This window comes from Drosophila serrata, unplaced genomic scaffold, assembly GCF_035046125.1.
Source record: "Drosophila serrata isolate PLE 108 unplaced genomic scaffold, ASM3504612v1 contig_360, whole genome shotgun sequence".
Classification (NCBI taxonomy): domain Eukaryota; kingdom Metazoa; phylum Arthropoda; class Insecta; order Diptera; family Drosophilidae; genus Drosophila; species Drosophila serrata.
This window is the reverse complement of record NW_028257258.1, coordinates 1,568,238-1,588,015: the sequence shown is the minus strand read 5'-3', so window position 1 is coordinate 1,588,015 and position 19,778 is coordinate 1,568,238. Positions and strand designations below refer to the sequence as shown.

The following is a 19,778-nucleotide window of genomic DNA, read 5'->3' as shown; positions in this document are numbered from 1 at the left end:
GCAGCGGACACGAAATTGTAAACAAAAACGGAGAAAAAGAGGCAGGCGCAGCAAATAGAAAATATTTGATAAAATTGTGTATGAAAGAGATTTTCAGATTGGAGTTCTTCTCACACAAAAGTGCGGGTCAGAGCATGTGGATCGTATCTGCAATATAGAAACTGAACAATCAAGAAATGGAATGGAATATGAAGGAAAATGATCCGGTTTCTTCATGTCTGAGGAGGATCAAAGGAGATGGGCCACATCAAACAAAGGGTGGGATTTCATCATGAATTGAAAATGAAAGAGTTTTAAAGGGATAATAAAACAAGTAAGGAAAGTCAAAGTTTGTATACTCTTGTAGTTTGCAATTAAAATATAGGATCAAAGCTTAAAATATTCTAATTTTTTGAATGGATATCTATGGTTAAAGTTTAAAAAACTCATAACTCAGACAAAAAACAATTCATTTAATTAAATTTTTTTTTTATTATGTTAAGAAATCTGCATACTCAATTTAAGTATTAAGAAAATAAAATATTTGATCAATTTTTGAAAATTTTGACGATGTAACCCCTTATGAAAATTTGAAATTCCGAAAAATTTTCAAAAATTTATTTTATTTACCGGGCATGGCTTAATCGATTCTGATATTAATTCGGATTAAAAATATATATTATTTATAGGGTCAAAAATGACTCCTTCATAGTGTTACAAGCTTCTGACTAGAATTTACAGTACAAAATTTATGAAAGATATTTCTAACTAGGAAATATATTCATCTACTAATAACCCAGATGTTTTTCATAAAATTTTTGGTTATAATATTTTGAGATATTAATGTTTGAATAAATATTTAACGAAAAATCAAATATAAGAATGTTGCCTAAATCCCTCCAGTTCAATTGTTTTCGAAAACTTCTTCAATCTTTGCACATAAATCTCAATCTATTCCCAGATTTTTCAATCTATTCCGCATTTCTTTGCTGCCACTTGAGAGGCAAGAAGACGTAATGAAAAGTTTAAAAGTTCACAACTTGGGGCTATATGGCTTCAACTTCAATTCAATTAACTAGCTTCTGGGATCATGTGCAGCAACGTCGGTCAACAATGGCATATTAATTCAATCAAGAGATCCCTTATTAAACGTTTAAACGTTTAAAGTGACAAACATGAGACTCCAGTGGTCTGGTCTCTCTTCGGTGGCAGAGATCACTCCATTACGCGACGAATCAAGTTGGGAATGACACAGGCACACATTCTGTGAATTAAACTTTATACATTAAAGTGCAGTCGATGCAGAAATTGCATTGCATTCATGAATTTTAAAGACAGCTAAAAAGCAAAAAACGAGCTTTAAAAGAGTGTCAGGGGTAGAGAGGCAACCATATGCAGATAAACATGCATACAGTGGAACTTCATTTAAAACAAAAAGCTTCTAGCTATATAATTTTACAAATTGTATGTATACCTTTTTAGGGAGTTATGCATTACCCCAAGAAAAGTTTTCAAAATTTGATTTAAACTTTGAAAAATCGATTTATAAAAGTTTCACTGTAGTTAGGTATTCATATATGTAGAGCTGGTGTAGGAAAGTAATCCACCGTGCTGACTGTCAGCAACTGAGACTGCAACTGACAGAAGCATCCAGCGACCGGGTCCCCGCCTCCAGAATCGCGCATATTTATGCAAAATTAAAAGCAAATCAACAAGGCAGCTCCCCAGTCCGATTTCCATTTCCAGGCTCCATCATCAGCATAGTTTTTCACCGTCTTCCCCAGCAAACGATGGCAAAAAAATATATGTAAACGATTCTGACGCCACTGCCAATACCACAAAAGAACTGCCACAAACAATAGGACGACACTAGACTGGAATTCCTATAAAGTCGAACTTCTTGTTGTTCGTGCCAAAAAAAAGATATGTACATATATATAAAGTATATAAAACATATATAGTGGAGGGAAAAACAAAAGACAGACGTCTCACACTTGGCCACTAAAACAAAGGCAAATATTGTTGAGCTTTTTGGAAGCTGCCAAGATATTGAATTGCATTCATTGCGATATTGAATACTGAAATATTTGGGGTCAACTCTGAAAACAATGGCTGCCTCCATTGCAGATGAATAAATCATACCAAGCCCCGGGTTATATTCCATCTAAACGATCGCTTTAAATTTGTTCAACACCTACCGAGATTCGACAAGGGACTAATCCCTTTCTTCAACTCTCATGCAATTTATCAATGATTTAATGCATTTTTAATCTATTTCTTTGCTCGTACAGTCTTTTCTCTATTCTTTGGAGAGGAGGGATCAGGTAGGCAACAGAGGAGACCCTTCCTAGGGGCATGTTCAGGTACCTAAAGGTCATCTTTGTGGATGGTATGTTGTAAGGGCAACAAAATCCACTCACAAAAGTGGTTGCAATGGTTCCTGCTCTGTTGGGTTCTCTTCTGCTCTTTGCTCTTTATGTTTTTTGTACCTCAATTGATAAACAATTGACTCTTGTGCATTCCACACACACACACACACAGTCAGGAAAATGCAATCAACCATGACAATTTTAATTTAAGTATTCATTCCCCACCTCCTTTCAGTACATATTTTTTTGTTTTGTTCTATCTTTGCAGGGGTAGGATAAAGTTTTACCCAGGAAACTTGGCATTGCTCTTGCATTTGGTTTGCCAAAAAGTTCTGTTTTTCCACACTTCCCCCAAGCCCTCTCTTTTATTTATCGAAGAGACACGACACCAAAGTAAATAAGTTCTGCAGCAATAGGATTTTTATCGAGTTTTGTTTCTTGTTTAATGATACACTATGCAGTCTGTTTGTGTTTTAAGTTACTCTGTCTCCCCAAAGGGTGTTCCAGATGTTCTTAGCTGTGATTTCTTTCAATGAAAAAGAAAGAAAATATACAACAAATACTGGGAATTATGTGAAATTAGCTGGTGATATAGATTCTTTGCTTATCCGATTTCTTAAAATCATAAATCAGTGAATAAGTGTTGAACCAATTGTGTCTCTAACTTCTATGATTATCTAATAAATTCTTTCTTTTTCTGTTTAAGTAATCTCCCTTTTCCCCATATATAGATAATCCCACATTGGATCACCATAATGTCACATTTTGGTGTCGATGCCATACAGGCAGATGTGACCCTTTCGAAAGGACCACTTTCGTATGCCAGTCAGAGGTCCTTGGAACGTGTTCCTGTCTCGCTTATGGGCCACTTGTCTGCCGGGTGTTAAGCGACATCAAATAGTGCTTTTCCCCTTGCCCTGACATCCTGCCATCCTGGCAGGTTTTGCAGGAAGCTGTAATATTGTTGCAGGCCACCACACAGCCGTGTCCGCAACAACAGTAACTGGCCGAGGTTACGTTATCCTGTCGACCACGTAGATGACATACGACTTGTCTGCAGCGATTAACAGGGGTGTGGAAGGGTGGAAGGGTGGAGAGGAGGAGGAGCTGTCAGGATAAAGAGGTGGCGAAGGAGGACCAGGCGGCAATGGCCACGTGACAAGGTGAGCGGAAGGAGACTCTCGGGCGGAAGGAGGTACCACCGGAACGGATATGAACGCGGTTGGGGTGACCTCCCCCACTTGACATGGCGAGGCCATTTTGGAGGAGAGCTTTTCAATAACAACATTTGCATATTGCCCGGAAGAGCACTGCAAAAATACTTTAAAACATTTAAATATATTTTAGTCTCCAAGCTTGAAATAAAAAAAATTTATTCCAATATGCAATTTAAGGAATAGAGTTACAGTTTTAGGTGTTTAAATACCAGAAAAGTATCTGTATCCCTTCAATTCCACTTTCATATAAATACACATTTGGTTTTTAAGAAATACACAGGTTCTAGTGTTATTTTTTACAGTGCATGAGTGCCAGACCAAATAAGTGTCTGTCTGGCTGTCGTTTGTCCTTTGGGAAGCTTCATTTAACGAGTTTTATGCCGTCGCGACGTGTTAATGTTTTGCAGTGCATTCGGCTTTAACACGGAGAGAGTATCTATGCCTCATTGTATCTATGTATCTATTGGATATGGAAAAACTTTCCAACCAACAAACTCATGCCACACTCATGGGCATTTATTTTTTTGTTTGAAAGAATTTCTATCTGTGCCCATTTGTCGAGTGTTTTCTTTTGTTTTTTTCCTACTTTACTTTTCGCTTTGTGCGTGGTACGTGCTTGAACTACAAAACTCTAGATTTCGTTTCAAATCCATATATATATGTTATATACGTATATATAGTATAAATTAGGCACCCCTTCCACAGCAAATGCAATTGAGTTTCCAAAGTAAAGTGCGTTCATGTGTTTGAGTTATGGTGCGCATGCGTGCCACTTGGAAAAGCGGCAGGAAAAGGCCCTCGGGAATGTATCCGTGGATAGATCTATAGATAGATATTAGCTGCCTAATGGAAATGACCTTAGGTAACATATTTGGGTCAGTCGTTCAGAAGGCATTTACCCCCCGGGAAACTTGATCCTTCTAGTTAAAATCCCCGAAAGACAGGCGATGATTGAAAAGTGACAAGAGATAATGGCTTCTTAAGCCAAAAAGGGAGGGAAGTGTGGCATTATCTTGACGTCCTTTTGTAGTCAAGGATTCTTTGGGAAACTGAACTTATCTATATTAAATATGATCGATAAATGTAATGCATCTATGCGAATCCTTAAAGCTTAACCCCTCTGTCCCGTGGCCATTGTCAGTGTCTGGGGATAACACATGCTCGAGCATCCTTTCACTTGTCAGGACGTGTTATCCTCGACACACAATGTGCTGCTCTCTATGTGTGCCTTTCTATGGCCCAGAGCAAACACCTAGTTCACTTTTTCCTTTTCTTTTTTTTGTATGGGAACGATATGCAAACAGGAAATGGGATACAACAGGATACAAGCTACGGACTCTTACATCTTGCCACTATCTCTCATCCTTCGTATGCAGAAAGTAAACACTCTGAAAATGAGTGTGTAATTTTCCAAGGCAAACAAGGAGTGAGGAGCACACGAAGGATACGACATGTGAAGTGCCAGAGGAACAGGAAAAATGCCGACAGACACGTCTCCGGGAACAAATCATTATGTTACATTCTAATCACTGTGTGTGCACTGGAGACGTGGAAAAGTAGAGCAAAGGTGAAATGCTCAGTGTCGAAGGAGACTTTGAAATGTCAAAGGAAAAACCAGTCAATCGGATTGAAGGAAAATCAGGGTATGCAAATGCAATAGAAGTTTCAATCAGCTTTGTGTGTTCAAGACTCTTTCAACAAACTGTAATCAGGTTTAAATCTAATGCCTTTTGAATTACAGAATTTATGTGATGTTATTCCATTTACTTAAGACCCAGATTTAAATTTCAAACCAACAACCTGACGCTGCTTAAGCTCATGTTTATGTAATTAACTCAACACTACAATGTTTGTAATTACTCATTCAAATATAAACAATTTCCAGACAATTAACTTAACGGCTCTCCACTCAAGGCTTTAACTGGGTTAGTTAGTTAGTTTGCCATTTATTTTTATGATTTAGCAATGCAAAATCGATTTATATTCTCTATTAAGCAATTAAATCGCAGATCCAAGTGCTCAACCGAAAGCAGAGCAGAAACCCACACAGAACCAGAGACGAGGCTGTCAAGAGACCCTCATTGAGAGAACAGAAAAAAGTGGAAAAATCCATAATATTTAATGCCAGTCGTTTGTAATGTATGCAAACTATGTGGTAAGCATCGACACGGCACAAAAATAAAGAAAAAAAGAACCACCACAGACGATTATCGATACCCACACAATCGATTTAAGTGCAATTTGCATGGCTGCGGCGGTGTCACTTTAAATAAACGTCACAAAAATAATTGACATGGGTTTTTTTGGTTTTTGGGGGTGCAGTATTTGTAAAATAAATGCTGCAGTTAACAGCTATATTTTGTGTATATTTTGTTTAAATTTATTCTGCTGAAAGTGCAGTGTGGAGGCTTTATTGTCCACACCTTTGATGCATCAATGATTCGATTTGTTGTGGGGACAAAACCATGCACAATTAAGAGCAATCTCATGGAACTTGCAACAAGGGAAGTCAACTGGAAAATGCATAAAAAACGAACTGATATGACCCCTGCCCCAACCATTTAAAAGGTTTATAATGCATGAGAGAGTTCCTATCCCGGGTCCATCCATCATAATAAACTCTATAGTCCAGAGAGGCTTTGCCTTAATTATGCTTAAATTATTCATACTCACGAATATGCCCAAAGGGCAGGCAAATTGTTTTTAAAAAATGAACGTTTAACTCACCTGCAAAGAAATGGAGAGAAAACAGAAGCAAATTGTTTAGTAATTATATAATTATAAGCATTATAACTAATAGTATTTAAGCTTATGAGAGAAAAAAGATCCCACATTATCATGCATATCAAATTGCCAAGAATTTATATTATATTTATAATGATTTACTTTGTTTACTTCTAAGCACATGGCAGGTCTTTTTTTCGCATGATTCATATATGTAGCCCTCGAAACCATCAATCTTTGCCTTTATCTTTGTATTCAAATTCCAATTTAAAAGACGCTCGCTCACAAAAAAAAAATAAATAAAAAGAATCAACATAAATGCGTACGCAAATCCGATAAAAAATCGCAATTAGCATGCGAAAAAAAAATGTAGAAAAAAAGAGCGAAACGAATCTTTTCAGTTTGAGTTCACGAGAAGCCTCTCTTAACCCTTTTCCTTCTACATCTGATGTTTTATTCAGTTTTGGGGATTGATTTGCATATAAAATTGCTTGTTAGCATGTTTCGCCTGGTTCTCTGATTTTCTGGCTTATTCAGGTTAAATATTCTCCACGAAAGTAACTTTCACATGTAATTCCCTTTATCTCAAATTCAACTTTGACATTTCGGTTAGCGAGTGGAAAATCTCTGACTATGAAATTAAATGAGGCGACACAAATCGAGCCCACACTCACAGATAGATGCTGAATCAAGTCTTTGAGGTGTGTATTATTTGGTGTGCCTAGACTCTGTCACGGATCACAATTTTAAGGTGTCACGGAAAATTGATTTTTAACTTAAGTAAAATTATTTGCCTAAAGAGTTTCGAATGATATATAGTATTTATAGAATAAAGAACCGATTTTGTTTACTTTTTCTTTTTAAATATTTACTGTAAGTAAACTCCGCACCCACCAATCGAAGCTCAATGGAATAATTAAATATTCTGTGGACATGGCCAGGACAAACAATGCAAACAGTGAAAAAAGCCAATTACTTTTATCAGCCTTCAACAGCTTTCCCATATGCGTAAACAAAAAACACATCTGGCAAAAAGGCAACTGCTATGGAAAAAATACTAATATTTATGGTGAAAAATCAAACGAATAAATATTGTGAATAAATCGAAACAAAGGGAAGTTATTTGTAAATAAAAACCAAAGTGGAACAGGACCAGGAAAAGCGGATGAGTCACAAAGGGAGCTTATGAATAAAAAAATAAATAAATGTATTCAAATGCAAATAAGAGAAGTTTCAAGTAACCACAGACTTTGAGCCAGGTGTGGCGGATTAAGTAAGGAATGTATCTTGCTCTGGGAGGAGGGTTCTGCCTGATTTGATGTGAAAAAGAGCCAAGTTATTACTCTAGGAGTGCACTTTAAAAATAATAATGAAAATAATACTTAATTATGAGAGGAATTTTGAATGTTTAAAATTAGTTTTCAAAGTCATTTGCATATATGTAATTCTCTTTGAACAATTTTAGTTGTAAATCCTTAATTAAATAGTAGTTCTTTCGTTTTCAGGATCTTTATCTTAGAATATACAAAATTATTAAATTATTTTATAAATAATTTGAATATTTTTTCATGTATATAGTTCCCAACTGGAGGTTTTGTTTATTAAATCTAAAACCAATGTCTAGAAGGTGTGCTCAACAGCTGACATGTAACATTTTCTCACTAAACAATATTTCCCCCTGTGTATGCAGAATGTGTGTCTCTTTTGCTTTTAAAACAGGTTTGTTTTTTAATGTATTATTATGAATCAATCGTCAAGAATTTGAGACTGGGTGCGGTGTGTGTGTGCGGTGGTTTGGGGCAGCATGTCAAGTGAAGTTGTCGGTTTTGTATCTCCGCAAACTGCAAAGACACAACTACAAATTGTGGCCATTCATTTCCTAATCAATGCTGTTGCTACCTCAAAGCTCAGTGTTTGTTTCTTCGGGCTGCAATGCAAGTTTGTTTCGTAAGCCACAAAAAAATAAAACCTAAATAAAACAAGTCTCTGGCCACCGCATAGTTTAGCTCTCAACGCATTTTACATGTTTCACTTGGCATTTTTCAGGCTCTTTGCTGAATGAACTAAGCACACATATTTCAACCTGATGGGGGTTTGTCTTTGCAGTTCCACTTTTGAAATCCAGTTTTATTTTTGCCGTATCAAGATTGTCGCTTTTGATTTCAGATTTCCATTTCAAAATGCTAATAAATCTTGGCTTTAAATAAGATCGTTTTGCGTAAATGCTGTGTGAAACGCGCCCGTTGTTCTTTTTTTTTTCTCTGAGAAGTGGAGCAACAAGTTGGGGGATTTCAAGGCTAAATCTTATAATTATTTTCATAGATATAGAACTTGTTTTGGCAAAGAGATTTCACTTTCTGCAAGCTATACAACAAAAGATTCTTTGTATAATTTTAATAAACAAATGGTGTCATCACTACTATAGTTTTCTAAATCAGTTTACCCAGGCATATCCCCAACTTTTTCCAAGTTACTGTAAGATTTTTCCACATTTCCCCACTCCATTTCAATCTCACGCCCCTCCCTAAAAATTATGGTGTATTCAATCAAATTTTCACATGAAACCATAGCCAATACCTCCTGCTCCAAAAAAACAATGTTAATTACAACGAAATGACTCCATTAGAGTGCAGCCAACAAAAAAGTTAATTTAAAGCTCACGTGACTAACACAAGACAGAAGCTAAATTAACAATTTTACAGCTCTCCGGCTGGCGGGGAAAGTGGAAAAGGGTTTTCCCCTTGTTTTCAATGCTGATTGTGAGCCCAAACAATTATGGGGCTCGACATGGCAACCCGACATTGGGCGGGAATGGATGTATTTAAACATTGATGAAGAGATATGTATGTATATGCCCCCCATGGTAATTGGCTGATCATGGGAAGGGCCTGTGGCCCCAAAAATCACTCAATTGCCCCGATCAATGCAGTTCATGGCCTCGTGACTAGATAACTTTCCAAATCCGGCAACTGGCAGCTGCAGAATAATGGCGTCAAATTACCAATATCAATCAATGGGTTAAACGAATCGAAAACCAACACCCGCATCGCTTGATCGACAAGAAAATAAAATGAGATGAAGAAAGAAATAAAAATAAAAACAACAACAGAAGGGGGAACGGAAAAAAGTCTCCAAAGGGCACCGGCTATAGTTTGTTTTTGGTGTTATTGAAAACCAGTTCAACAACTTGACTTGGATGCTGCTGCAAAGACTTTTTCTTTCTTTCGAGGCGAGTTTATTTTTATCCCCCCATTTGAGTGGAAATCTCAAAGACCCGGCCTCTTGGCTCACTCAATCCTTGGAGAGTTCTTGACGTGGACCCGAGTCTTAGGGCCTCGATACGAGTTTCTTGTTCTTCTGAGATCTTTTACTTTATTTCCAGATCGAACGGCGAGTTCGCTTTTTTAGTCTTTCGTTTTTTACGGTCGTATGAAACTGGTTTCTTCTCGCTGTACTGCCATGGTAGAGATTCTTTATGGCCCTGCTGTATTTGCTTTTCCAGAAATCGGTTTAAAGGATTTCACAAAACTTGAGCATCAGGGTAGCATAAATTGCGGTTTAAGGTGCTTGGAAATGTCTTCATAAATATAGAAAATATCTGAACTTGGCCATGACAGAGAATGATAGAAGTATGTATTATTTTGGACTTATAAAAGGTTCAAATCTATTCTTCATTTATCAAGCTTTAAAGTTATTTGTAAAATTCCACTTTCTATATCATCTACGTATCAGATATTCTCATAAATAGTCATTAAGCCAGAGCCATCAGTGAATGGCCATAAAAATAGCGTTGAATCCATGGAATGTGACCAAGTCTAGTCGGTTATTTATAATCAATGCGACACTATGACTATTATTATTATTATATGTAGCCATGAATTATGCATTCCAAGCGCCGCTCTTAGATTGCGGCAGGTCTTGACTTGACGTAAAAAATACAAAAAATATTAAAAGTGAATGCCAATCCAAGACTAGTCCAAGCAATGTCAAGTTTTTCATGCTAACCTATGTGATCTGGGGACGGAAAATGAAGGGGAAAATGAGCAGCAAAAAATCGAAAGAAAAATACTATAGAAAAACGTTGAAAAATAATATATAATACGAATATTTAGGAATGATTAAATCTGCGCTTTAAGCAAGTCGTAAATTATAAATCAATAAGCTCTATAATTTGTTTTGTCCACTCATTTACTTTCATTTAAAAAGTCACACAAAAGAATTTTATAAAAGCCCCATCTTTAATGGCTTTTCTTTTAACGAAATTTCCCTATCTATGTTGTCCAATCTGAAATATTCAAAAAGACATTTCCCATTCGTTTTCGAACACAAATTCACAAAAACCTGAATCCACTTTGATAAAAGTTTCACTTTCGAAAAAATTCATTAATTTTATGACTACAAGTTATTGGGTTGCCAGCAAAATACTCGTGCATTTGGCCCAAGTTGATTACACAGGTGAGACAACAGGTTGAGGTCCTTGCCACACACACACTCCCCTCCTTCTCCTGCCCCTCGTATCTTTGTCAGTTTATGGTTTTGTTAATTATTTTATTTCAGAGCCTGTCATGTGAAATTACACGCTTTATGTTAATTAACAGTTTTCTTGGGTATTTTCTTTCGAGTTTCGAGTAGATGTTATCACTGGAAATTTCTGTGATTGAACTTTTCCGGTGGAAATTCAGCAGAAAATATTTTCGTTTTTGGGGTTTCTATGGGGTTATCAAGCTCTTGGCATCGCCCTAACCATCAATTTGCTTAGCTGAAAAAACCCCCTCTAAATGTAGTGGTATTCGTGTTTCCTTCGGTTTGTTTATAACCTTTATGATTTTGGGCTTGTCTGTCCATAAAAAGTCTCGTCGTTGTCAGTCGTGTGTTTTCAATGCATTTTCACTTACTGCAAACTTGGCACCTTTTTTCCCCCTTTCCCATTCAGTCTAAGTTTTTGCTGATGAGGTGAGAGTTTTCAAGTAGGCAAAGAGTGTAAACGGATTTTGCTTAACTAATGAGAGGACAATGTGAAAAAAGTTAGACAAAAAGGTAATAAACTTGGTATACTTTGGATCCATTTATATATAACACTAGGTTTGGTTTAATAAATACAACAAAAATGTTTAAAAGGTTTTGATTTCTACTAATGATGACAGCTAATTATGCAAATTAAACTGGCCTAAGGGCAAAATGACACAAAAAACGATTAAGAGAAAAGCGTCACAGATATAAATATCAATAATAAACTATTAATAAATTAAGGTAAATCTAAGAAATCTTGGAAAGAGAATGCCCTTGGGCACTAAGTATCTAGGGTATTCAAATTCTTAAAATGAAATATATTTTCAGCATTTAAAAGAAGTATTTAAATGCTGAATACATGTTTTATTTGCAGAATATGAATGCCTTTAGGCATATATACCTTCCTTCAAATACAGATAAATATTTTACAGCATCTTCTCTACCTTTAACTGCTAATAACCAATCCCAAAATATATATTTTTACGATCAAATTCCTTGGAATCTTTGTGGCTTTACCTGTTGCTGGAATGACTCATGTCGAAAGTGATTGTTTGGCAGGACGTGCTGATTGCCCGTTGCCGATCCGCTGACTATATCCATATCTGCCAAGTGCTTGCGAATTTGGCAGCGATTTGCTTTATTGTGCGTGTTACTACGAGGAGAGGTTATGGCGGCTGTTGGCGTTTTTGCTGGCTATTGCCACATGTTGCACGTTTGAAATCTGGTTGGCAGAAATGTAAATGCAAGATTTTCACCTCTTTGGCGAAGCGAAGAAAAAAAAACTGGTTTTCAGGCACACTTGGTTAAAGCATTTTACTGGACACAGGTAATGGGACACAAAGGGAATTACATTTTCTTTAAATATTTTTATTTTTTTGTTAGGGATTTCTTTCTTGTTGCATTTCTTTGTGCATTTTTTTTGTTTTATAATTTATTATCGATGTATGTTTTGTGCAGTTAATTGATTGCAATTGCGCGCGTGACAAACAGAAATCTGGCAAAAGGTAAAAAGTACAGGCGCCCCCAACGAAAACGAACACGAGCGGCACAGAGAGGCGGCGCGAGTTCGATTTGAAAATTACAACAACAACAAAAAACTATCGAAGAAATCGGCGCGAGCTGAACACAAGTCTTTCGTCCGTTAATCGCGTCCACTCGCCAGCAAGCGTTGGCCACTTTTGAAATAAACTCAAGAAAGCAAAAGCCGACGACGTACATACGTGGAAAACGTTTACGTTCGAAATATGCTCAAAAATGCCCACTCACACACACACACACACGTACACTCACTAGCGCGTAGGGAACACAGGTAAGCAACGCACGCTCGCTGAGCATGCATACCTGGGCCCCAGGTAAATGACAGAGCGTAAACTTGTTGCTGGCAACATGAGCGAAAAATGTTGCCGGGCAACTTTTCGCTGGCAACCCGGTTTGGACCTTTAAGTTGTTGAGTGTGAGTGTGTCAGGTGTACGAGTGTGTGTGTATGTGTGTGTGGGGGGGGAGTGTGTGTAGAGTTGCGGTTCACTCAAAAGAGTTGCGGTTCACTCAAAAGTCAGGCGACAAAGCTACAAAATCAGCGCAGAAATGGGCAGCACTGGCAACGGGTTTGAAGCATTTTGAAGCTCCTTGAGTTAACACTTTTGAGGCACGACTTTTTGGCATGAAAATTAAAAGAGCTACTTGGGTATTTAAGGGGTTAAGTAGAAATTTATATTGTAAGCTAAAAGAATTTATGAGAATGGGTTATAAAACCTCCTACTTTAGAACAAAAAAATTTTATAAGATATCAAAAGAAAAGCTTTTATTAAGTAAAGAGTTAACTGGTGATAAATCCACTAAGAAGGTTCTTAAAGGGTTAATCAAGGAGTGCTCTTCATCTCGTTTTTCTCTCTTTTTCACCCTTTTGTGCCCCTTTTTTGCAAAGGAGTCCTCAGTCTCAGCTTGTTGTTGTTGCTATTCAAGTTTGCAATCAAAGATAAAGGAAAAACTTGGCACAACTTTTTGTTGCATTCAGTGTGAAGTTGGTATTTATAGGAATGTCGGTTGTTGTTGCTGCTGCCAGAGCTGCTCTGTGAATTCGCAATGAGTGCAAAAATAAGCCAAAAGGGAGTACCACGAGGAGGAGGTACAAAAAGGAGCACAACAGATGGTCGGAAGGAAGGAAGGAAGGATGGATGGAATGAAAATGCAATGAGTTAGTCATCGGTGGAATGGCATCAAAAAATATGTATATATTTTATTTATTCCCTTCGTACAAGTAAGATTCCATTCCACAATCATACGTAAAGGAATTTAAATTGCGATGCAGAAATTAATTGATTAAAAGGCCCACAGAATTTAAAAAATAAATGTAGATAAATGTGGGAAATGTTCCAATAAATTGTCTACTCGATTATTTAATTAAGCAGAAATATGTATTATTTAAATTTAAATTAAATAATATCTTGTTAAGTATATTATATTTAATTCATTTTTGGGAGTCATGCTGTGTGTTTACTAACGATAGTACAATTTTCAGATTTGTTTATTATTTTATAGAAGCTATAATAATTTTGTGTATTACTGTTAAATCATTGTTTGTTCAAGAAGACTTACTTAAAATAAGTACCTCTTGAAAGGCAATGGCTTAACCCCCAAAACAAATCGTAGCAAATAGGTTTATAGTTTCTTGTCAAGTGGCTAAATGAGTAGACAAAAACTCTACAAAGATGACAAGGTAATAACCAAAAATAACCCATTTCAAACCTCTTTTTCAATACTTCACCTAAGAGTCAAACAGTTTAATATTAACCCAGGTCATGTAGGGATTAAATTAAAAGAAAATCAACCACTTTCAGACACTCGGAAGTTGGTAAAAGAATTTCAATTAAATAGTTGGCCAGTTCTGTGCGATAACGTAAATCCATTTGAGTTGCTTCTATTTTATTTTTACAAATTCAATTAACTTGCACAGCTTGCAGGGGTAATAGTTTTTTCCCCCTTTCTTTGGGGCGATGATTTCTATCTAGCGGACGGGGACTCGTTAATGACCTGGCTTATGTGAAGCAATTACCCAAAAACTTAATGCCCGGCAATTACTTTATATCTCTCTTTTTCCTTACTTTTATTTTCGCTGAGCGTTTGAGCACGTGCAACATTTCAAATTGTCGGCGTGTCTTTTTAATTTTTTTGTTGTGGCTGTTGCTTTGGTTGTTTTTGACACAATTATTGTTCCGCGGTGTCTTACGAAAAAACCCAAAAAGTCAGGGGGACAACGCCACCTGGCCATTACAAGTTATATCTTTTATATATATATATATATAAAGTCTTGCAATTGGATAATTTGATTTGCAGTCGGGAGCGAACTGCACTGCCACTGCATGCATAAAGTTTCATGGCCTGTAATTTGTGGCCAAAGATTTGCAATTTGGCTTGGCTGCGGGCAGAGTATCAACAGAAATTGTGCAATTATGTTGGCCAAAGGGTTATAAATAGTTTTAAAGATTTAAAAAGGTTTTTTGAAGACTTATAAATTCCCGAGAGAAATAAGAGTTATATTTTCAGTTAGCTCCATTCTAGGTTTTTACAAGTTTGATGTAAAAGTTCTTTATAAATTATCTTTGAGCTTCTAGAAAATCAATATTTTTATTCCAACCTCTAAATAAAAACATGAAAAACTGCAAAACTCAATTAACACACAGTTTTTTTTTCCTTATGTCTTGATTGACTTCACTCTGCCTTGCATTTTCAATAAGCTGCAGCAATTCGCTTCCAAAAATATCTTGGCACGTGACTGTCATGGACTACGAAACTAAAGCAGAAACTGACAGCAGAAGAAGAAAATCTGTAAAATGTTGTTAACAAAGTTACTGTGGTCCCCCCAAACTTTCTTCAGTTCCTCAGCGGAACCTCAAAAAAGAAGCCACAAGGGGAAAAGGGGGCTTTATTCGATTTACGAGCAACTGCAACGAAGGGGAAGTCCCCAATCGGACTCGAGCTGCATTGCAATTGTTTTTAGTTTTTGCTTTTTCCTGCATATGAAAGTCACACACTGCATACATTTTGCTTAAATTCCTTAACCCTTTTCGAACTCTGAAGTTAGAATTTAAAAAGAGATAAACTTATGCCCATTTTGCTTGGGTTTCCACATCCAATTTATTTCATTTCATTTCAGTTGATGCGAAACGAGCTTGAGTTCTAAATGGATTTATATACACGGCGGAAGTAGAGTCCAGGGGAGGAGTGGAATTACAGTGGATAGGGGTTGAATTTGACTTGAATTCTGATACCATTTTATATTGAATTTTCTCATATTTCTAGTAAATTACAGACAGGTAAGTGAATTGAGCAAGCTCGGGGTAGAAATAAATGTATGAAGCAAATAATGAAATTCCCAAGCTCAAATTAAACTTCCTCTTTCAACTTTAGTTCTTGGTTAAAGCCTTTTTAGACTTAACTAAACTTTACAAATTAAGTATAATAAATAACTTGTAGACCACGGTTTTGCCCACGTCCAAAGGCACAATCAACGAAACCAATTTCTCAAACTCAAGTGCTCCTCAGAGTCCGGATCTGAATCTGAATCCGAAACAGAAGCGCATAAATTGTGCCCCAAGCGAAGAAAGAATTAAGCCAAAAAACAAAAACTATATATATATCCCACTAATGACGATGGCAAAAACGAACCAGAAAAGACAAAAGTAAAAATAAAACCAAGAAAAACGACTGAAATCGTCATGGAAGCCTGAGCAACACTGCGGGCTTAAAAATGCATAAAATAAGTATTAAAAGAGTAAGAAAAAGGCTCTAAAAAGGCAGTAAAGGGAACCACATCAAAGCTTTGACTTTTGGGGCTTATTCAGAGATTGAAAAAGCAGAAGGATGGAATATCATTCAGGGCAGGTGTGTTCGAGGATGCCAAATTAGCAGCTACCGGCTGTCCAGTTCCGAGACCTCCTCACCACCATTTCTTTCTTCATCCCACTCTGCGTTCATTTCCATTTAAACCCTCCGGCAAATTTGTGAACATCATTAATTTTAATTTTTGCGCAGACGCACCCCAGGGGCGGTAGGCTTCACTGCCTCCATTCTGGACACTGCAGACTTCACCAGCCCGATGAGTGATGATGACCTGGCGGAACGAGTCCCCCAGCCACATGGCCAGTGGCCACAGGCGTAATTAAGTTGGCCGAAAGAGAGAAAAAGGTGTCGCAGCCACAATTGAAAGTGTTGCAATGTGCCGGTGCTGGTTGACAAATTTCCAAATTGCTTAAGAGCCATGCAATGCGATGATTGATTGTTGCTTTTGGTTGTATCCAATTTAAGTGAAGCATTTCGAAATAATGTAATGAAAGTAAATGCTTTCCAGACATTAGGTATCGAAAAATATATTTAAATTATTAAAAAATTGTTTTAATTGTTCTAAACTGATAAAAAAAAAACCGTATATTTCAAGTGTAAATATTATCACTCATTAAGTTCAGCTTGAAAGAGAACAAATTTGTATTTTTTAGACCTACTGGGAATATTTTTTTCAATTGACTTCAACGACCGTGTGGCCTAATGGATAAGGCGTCGGACTTCGGATCCGAAGATTGCAGGTTCGAGTCCTGTCACGGTCGACAAGAAATAATATTTTTTTTTATGTAGAATAAACTACAAATATTCTTTTAATAATAATAATTATTTATAATTATAATAGTCATTTTAATTAAAATAATTTGTAATGTTTCCTTTAAAACATCTATTATATTCAACGTTTATAAAATTTCTAGAGCAATGCTGTGTTCCTAAGATCCCTTTGGTTACAAAATACTATTTTTTCCCCATCAATCGAACTCTCACCTTCTTGAAGCGTCTTCTTTGGGTTGAGGAATGTGTGGAGGCGGTCTCAAGCATATGGCTACCATTTTCCCCGCCGCCATCCCGTTTGCCCAGCGCCTGGAGCAGATCATCCACGTTGCGTATATAGGGACGATCCCTAGATTCCTGATTCCTTTCCCGATCCCTATCTCCGCCACCGCCGCCGCCACCCATGCAGCTGGTGATGCTCTTATTCCCCAAACTATTGCTGCGGGATCTGGATCTGGTCTTTTGCTTGCCCAGCCAATAAACCTGATTGGCCAAATTGATTTCCGCGGCGGCGGCAGCAGTGGCGGCCTTTCTTCTGCCCAAATGTTGATGCTCCTGCACCTGTTGCTGTTCCTGCTGCAGATGATCATTGGCCAAATATTCACCGGCAATATGAACCTTGGGTGTGCTAACCAATTGTAATCCAGTGGCTCCAAATTGCTGAGGGAACTCATGCAGCTCGAGCGGATAGCGGGGATCCATGGGCTGGCCAGGCTGGCGGGGATACATGAATCCGTCGCGAAGGAACAACTTGCTGGTGGTGTAGACCTTGTCGTTGATTTGGTATAGGCCACTGGAACCGGGTCCATCTCCACCACCAATAATCCCATTCCGCACATAGGCCGCAGGGCGATACCGCACCAACGGATTATACACATTCGCTTTGGGTGGTTTGTTTTTAAAGCTGCGACGTCGACCTGTGCTGGGCTTCATATTTATTATTTATTGTTCAGTTGAGTTCCGTCACACCCTGTTGATAATATATATATATTTGTTGTTGTTTTTCCTTTGTTTGCTTGCAGTGGAATACGCTTAATCCACCCTGTGCGGTGATTCGGTTCATAAGTGGCACAGCTCAAGTCCAGTTTAAGCGCAGTGTTTCACAACGACCGTGTGGCCTAATGGATAAGGCGTCGGACTTCGGATCCGAAGATTGCAGGTTCGAGTCCTGTCACGGTCGAAGACGAAATTCTTTTTTTTCTCTTTTTCTTACTTTAAATTTATTTTTTATTTATTATTCTCTTTTTATTATTTTACTTTTTATTGAAAATTATGTTTTTAGAAGTAATTTAATTAAGGCGGACGATTATTGACACGGGCTGGGCGTCACTTTACACATCTTCTACATGAAACGTAGTGGACAGTTTTGGAACTACTCGTATAAACCACAGTAACTATTAAAAAAAAATCATTCTTTTAGTATTTTTAAAATTTAAAATTAAAAATTTAATTTTTCTGCTATAATTAAGTTACTTTTAAAATGTTAATCTTCTGAATAAATTTTATTTAACATAAATTAAACTCGTGTAAAAGTTTTTCTGAGCCGCCTAAAACCATGCAACTGTTTCATGTAGATATTATTTTTCAGGCAGCTTAAATAACAAAGCACGAAAGTAGGCAACAATTTTTGTTCTATGAAGCGCCTAAAAGATGTCAGATTTCATACAAAACTCGCACAAAAAAATTTAGTTTAAAAAATTTGTTCGATTTATGTTATTTTCCGACGCGACGACCAACACAGCACGTTCGGCACACTGCACGTTCGATTTTCCACTGCAATTGTTTGATTTTATTGCAACAACCTTTTCCCCTGGCACACGCACGGTAAATCCAATTAGCCGGACGGGTTCGAGCCACCTCCACGGTTCACCTTTCGAGGTAAATTGTTTTCCGAACGCAAAGTATTGACACAGTTTTCGAGTCACTTGTTTTGTTAGACACATTCGTTGTCTTCCTGTCATATGAGAATGGTTTGGACAAGCAGAAGAAGGGCTCAAACCGAAATTCTATGCTAATCTGTCAACTCTGAGTTGGTTAATTAAAGCCTGATTTGGCAAATAATTGTGGCTTAGAGCGGTATTCTGTTTGTTTTGCCGCTGACCCCAATACCAATTCCAATTCGATTTGCAAATTTCGAGGCAACTTGACGACGATTGGGTCAATGAATGTTCAGTGTAATGAACTGTGGTGGGATTTACGCCCCTTTTTTTGTTGGATATTATGCTTCTTATTTTGGATTCTGAATTGAGTTCAGCTTGGATATGACTTCAAGGTTAGATTGGAAAGGGGTTAGAAAATGGCAGCAATTGGAATTTTAAAGGTTAAGAAGAGGAAATTATCAGATTAAACATTTAATCTGTTAGGATTTTCACAAGTTTGAAAAAAAAAAATAAAATAAAATAAATAAAATAAAATTTTGATCGACTCATCTTTTGATGCTGATCAAGAATATTTATGATTTATAGGGTTTGAAAAAAAGGGTTTGAAAAAAAAAAATAAAATAAAATAAAATAAATAAAATAAAATAAATAAAATAAAATTTTGATCGACTCATCTTTTGATGCTGATCAAGAATATTTATGATTTATAGGGTCGGAAATTACTCCTACATAGATTTACAAGCTTCTGACTATAATAAAAATACCCTGGAAGGGTATAAAATAGAATATTTCTTTAAATATTTACTTGGGTTCTTAAAAATTGAAATTAATTGAATTTACATCCTAAACATTAATTTCAAGTCAAGATAAATGCCTAAAAAAAAGTGTTGATATCATTAACTCCAATCCCCTTGATTTCTTTATTAGCATATTCAACTTTTCCAACTTTGAAAATATCACTCCCAACACACTCCACTCGATCTAAGAG

At 36.8% G+C, this 19,778-nt stretch overlaps 1 protein-coding gene and 2 non-coding genes across 24 annotated transcripts in view; 2 read left to right on the top strand and 1 right to left on the bottom strand.

Moving 5' to 3' along the window:
• The window catches only part of pyd (zonula occludens-like protein polychaetoid), a 98,248-nt gene that overhangs the window by 20,833 nt on the left and 57,637 nt on the right, over positions 1 to 19,778 (bottom strand). For 5 of the 22 annotated variants that reach the window (XM_086838931.1, XM_086838942.1, XM_086838936.1 and 2 more), the window contains exon 1: positions 11,816 to 14,552. The exons of 11 other annotated variants lie outside the window; for them this stretch is intronic. In XM_086838931.1, coding sequence (XP_086695057.1) covers positions 11,816 to 11,899 — 84 coding nt within the window. In that variant the 5' untranslated portion in view covers positions 11,900 to 14,552. Of the gene's footprint in view, positions 1 to 11,815; positions 14,553 to 17,123; positions 18,688 to 19,778 lie in introns of those variants that run through there. 6 more of the 22 variants (XR_015273053.1, XM_086838929.1, XR_015273054.1 and 3 more) reach the window with 3 other exon arrangements.
• Positions 16,828 to 16,900, top strand: TRNAR-UCG (transfer RNA arginine (anticodon UCG)). The gene has a single exon. It is a non-coding gene; the product is annotated as a tRNA-Arg (tRNA).
• TRNAR-UCG (transfer RNA arginine (anticodon UCG)) lies at positions 18,018 to 18,090 on the top strand. Its single transcript has one exon. It is a non-coding gene; the product is annotated as a tRNA-Arg (tRNA).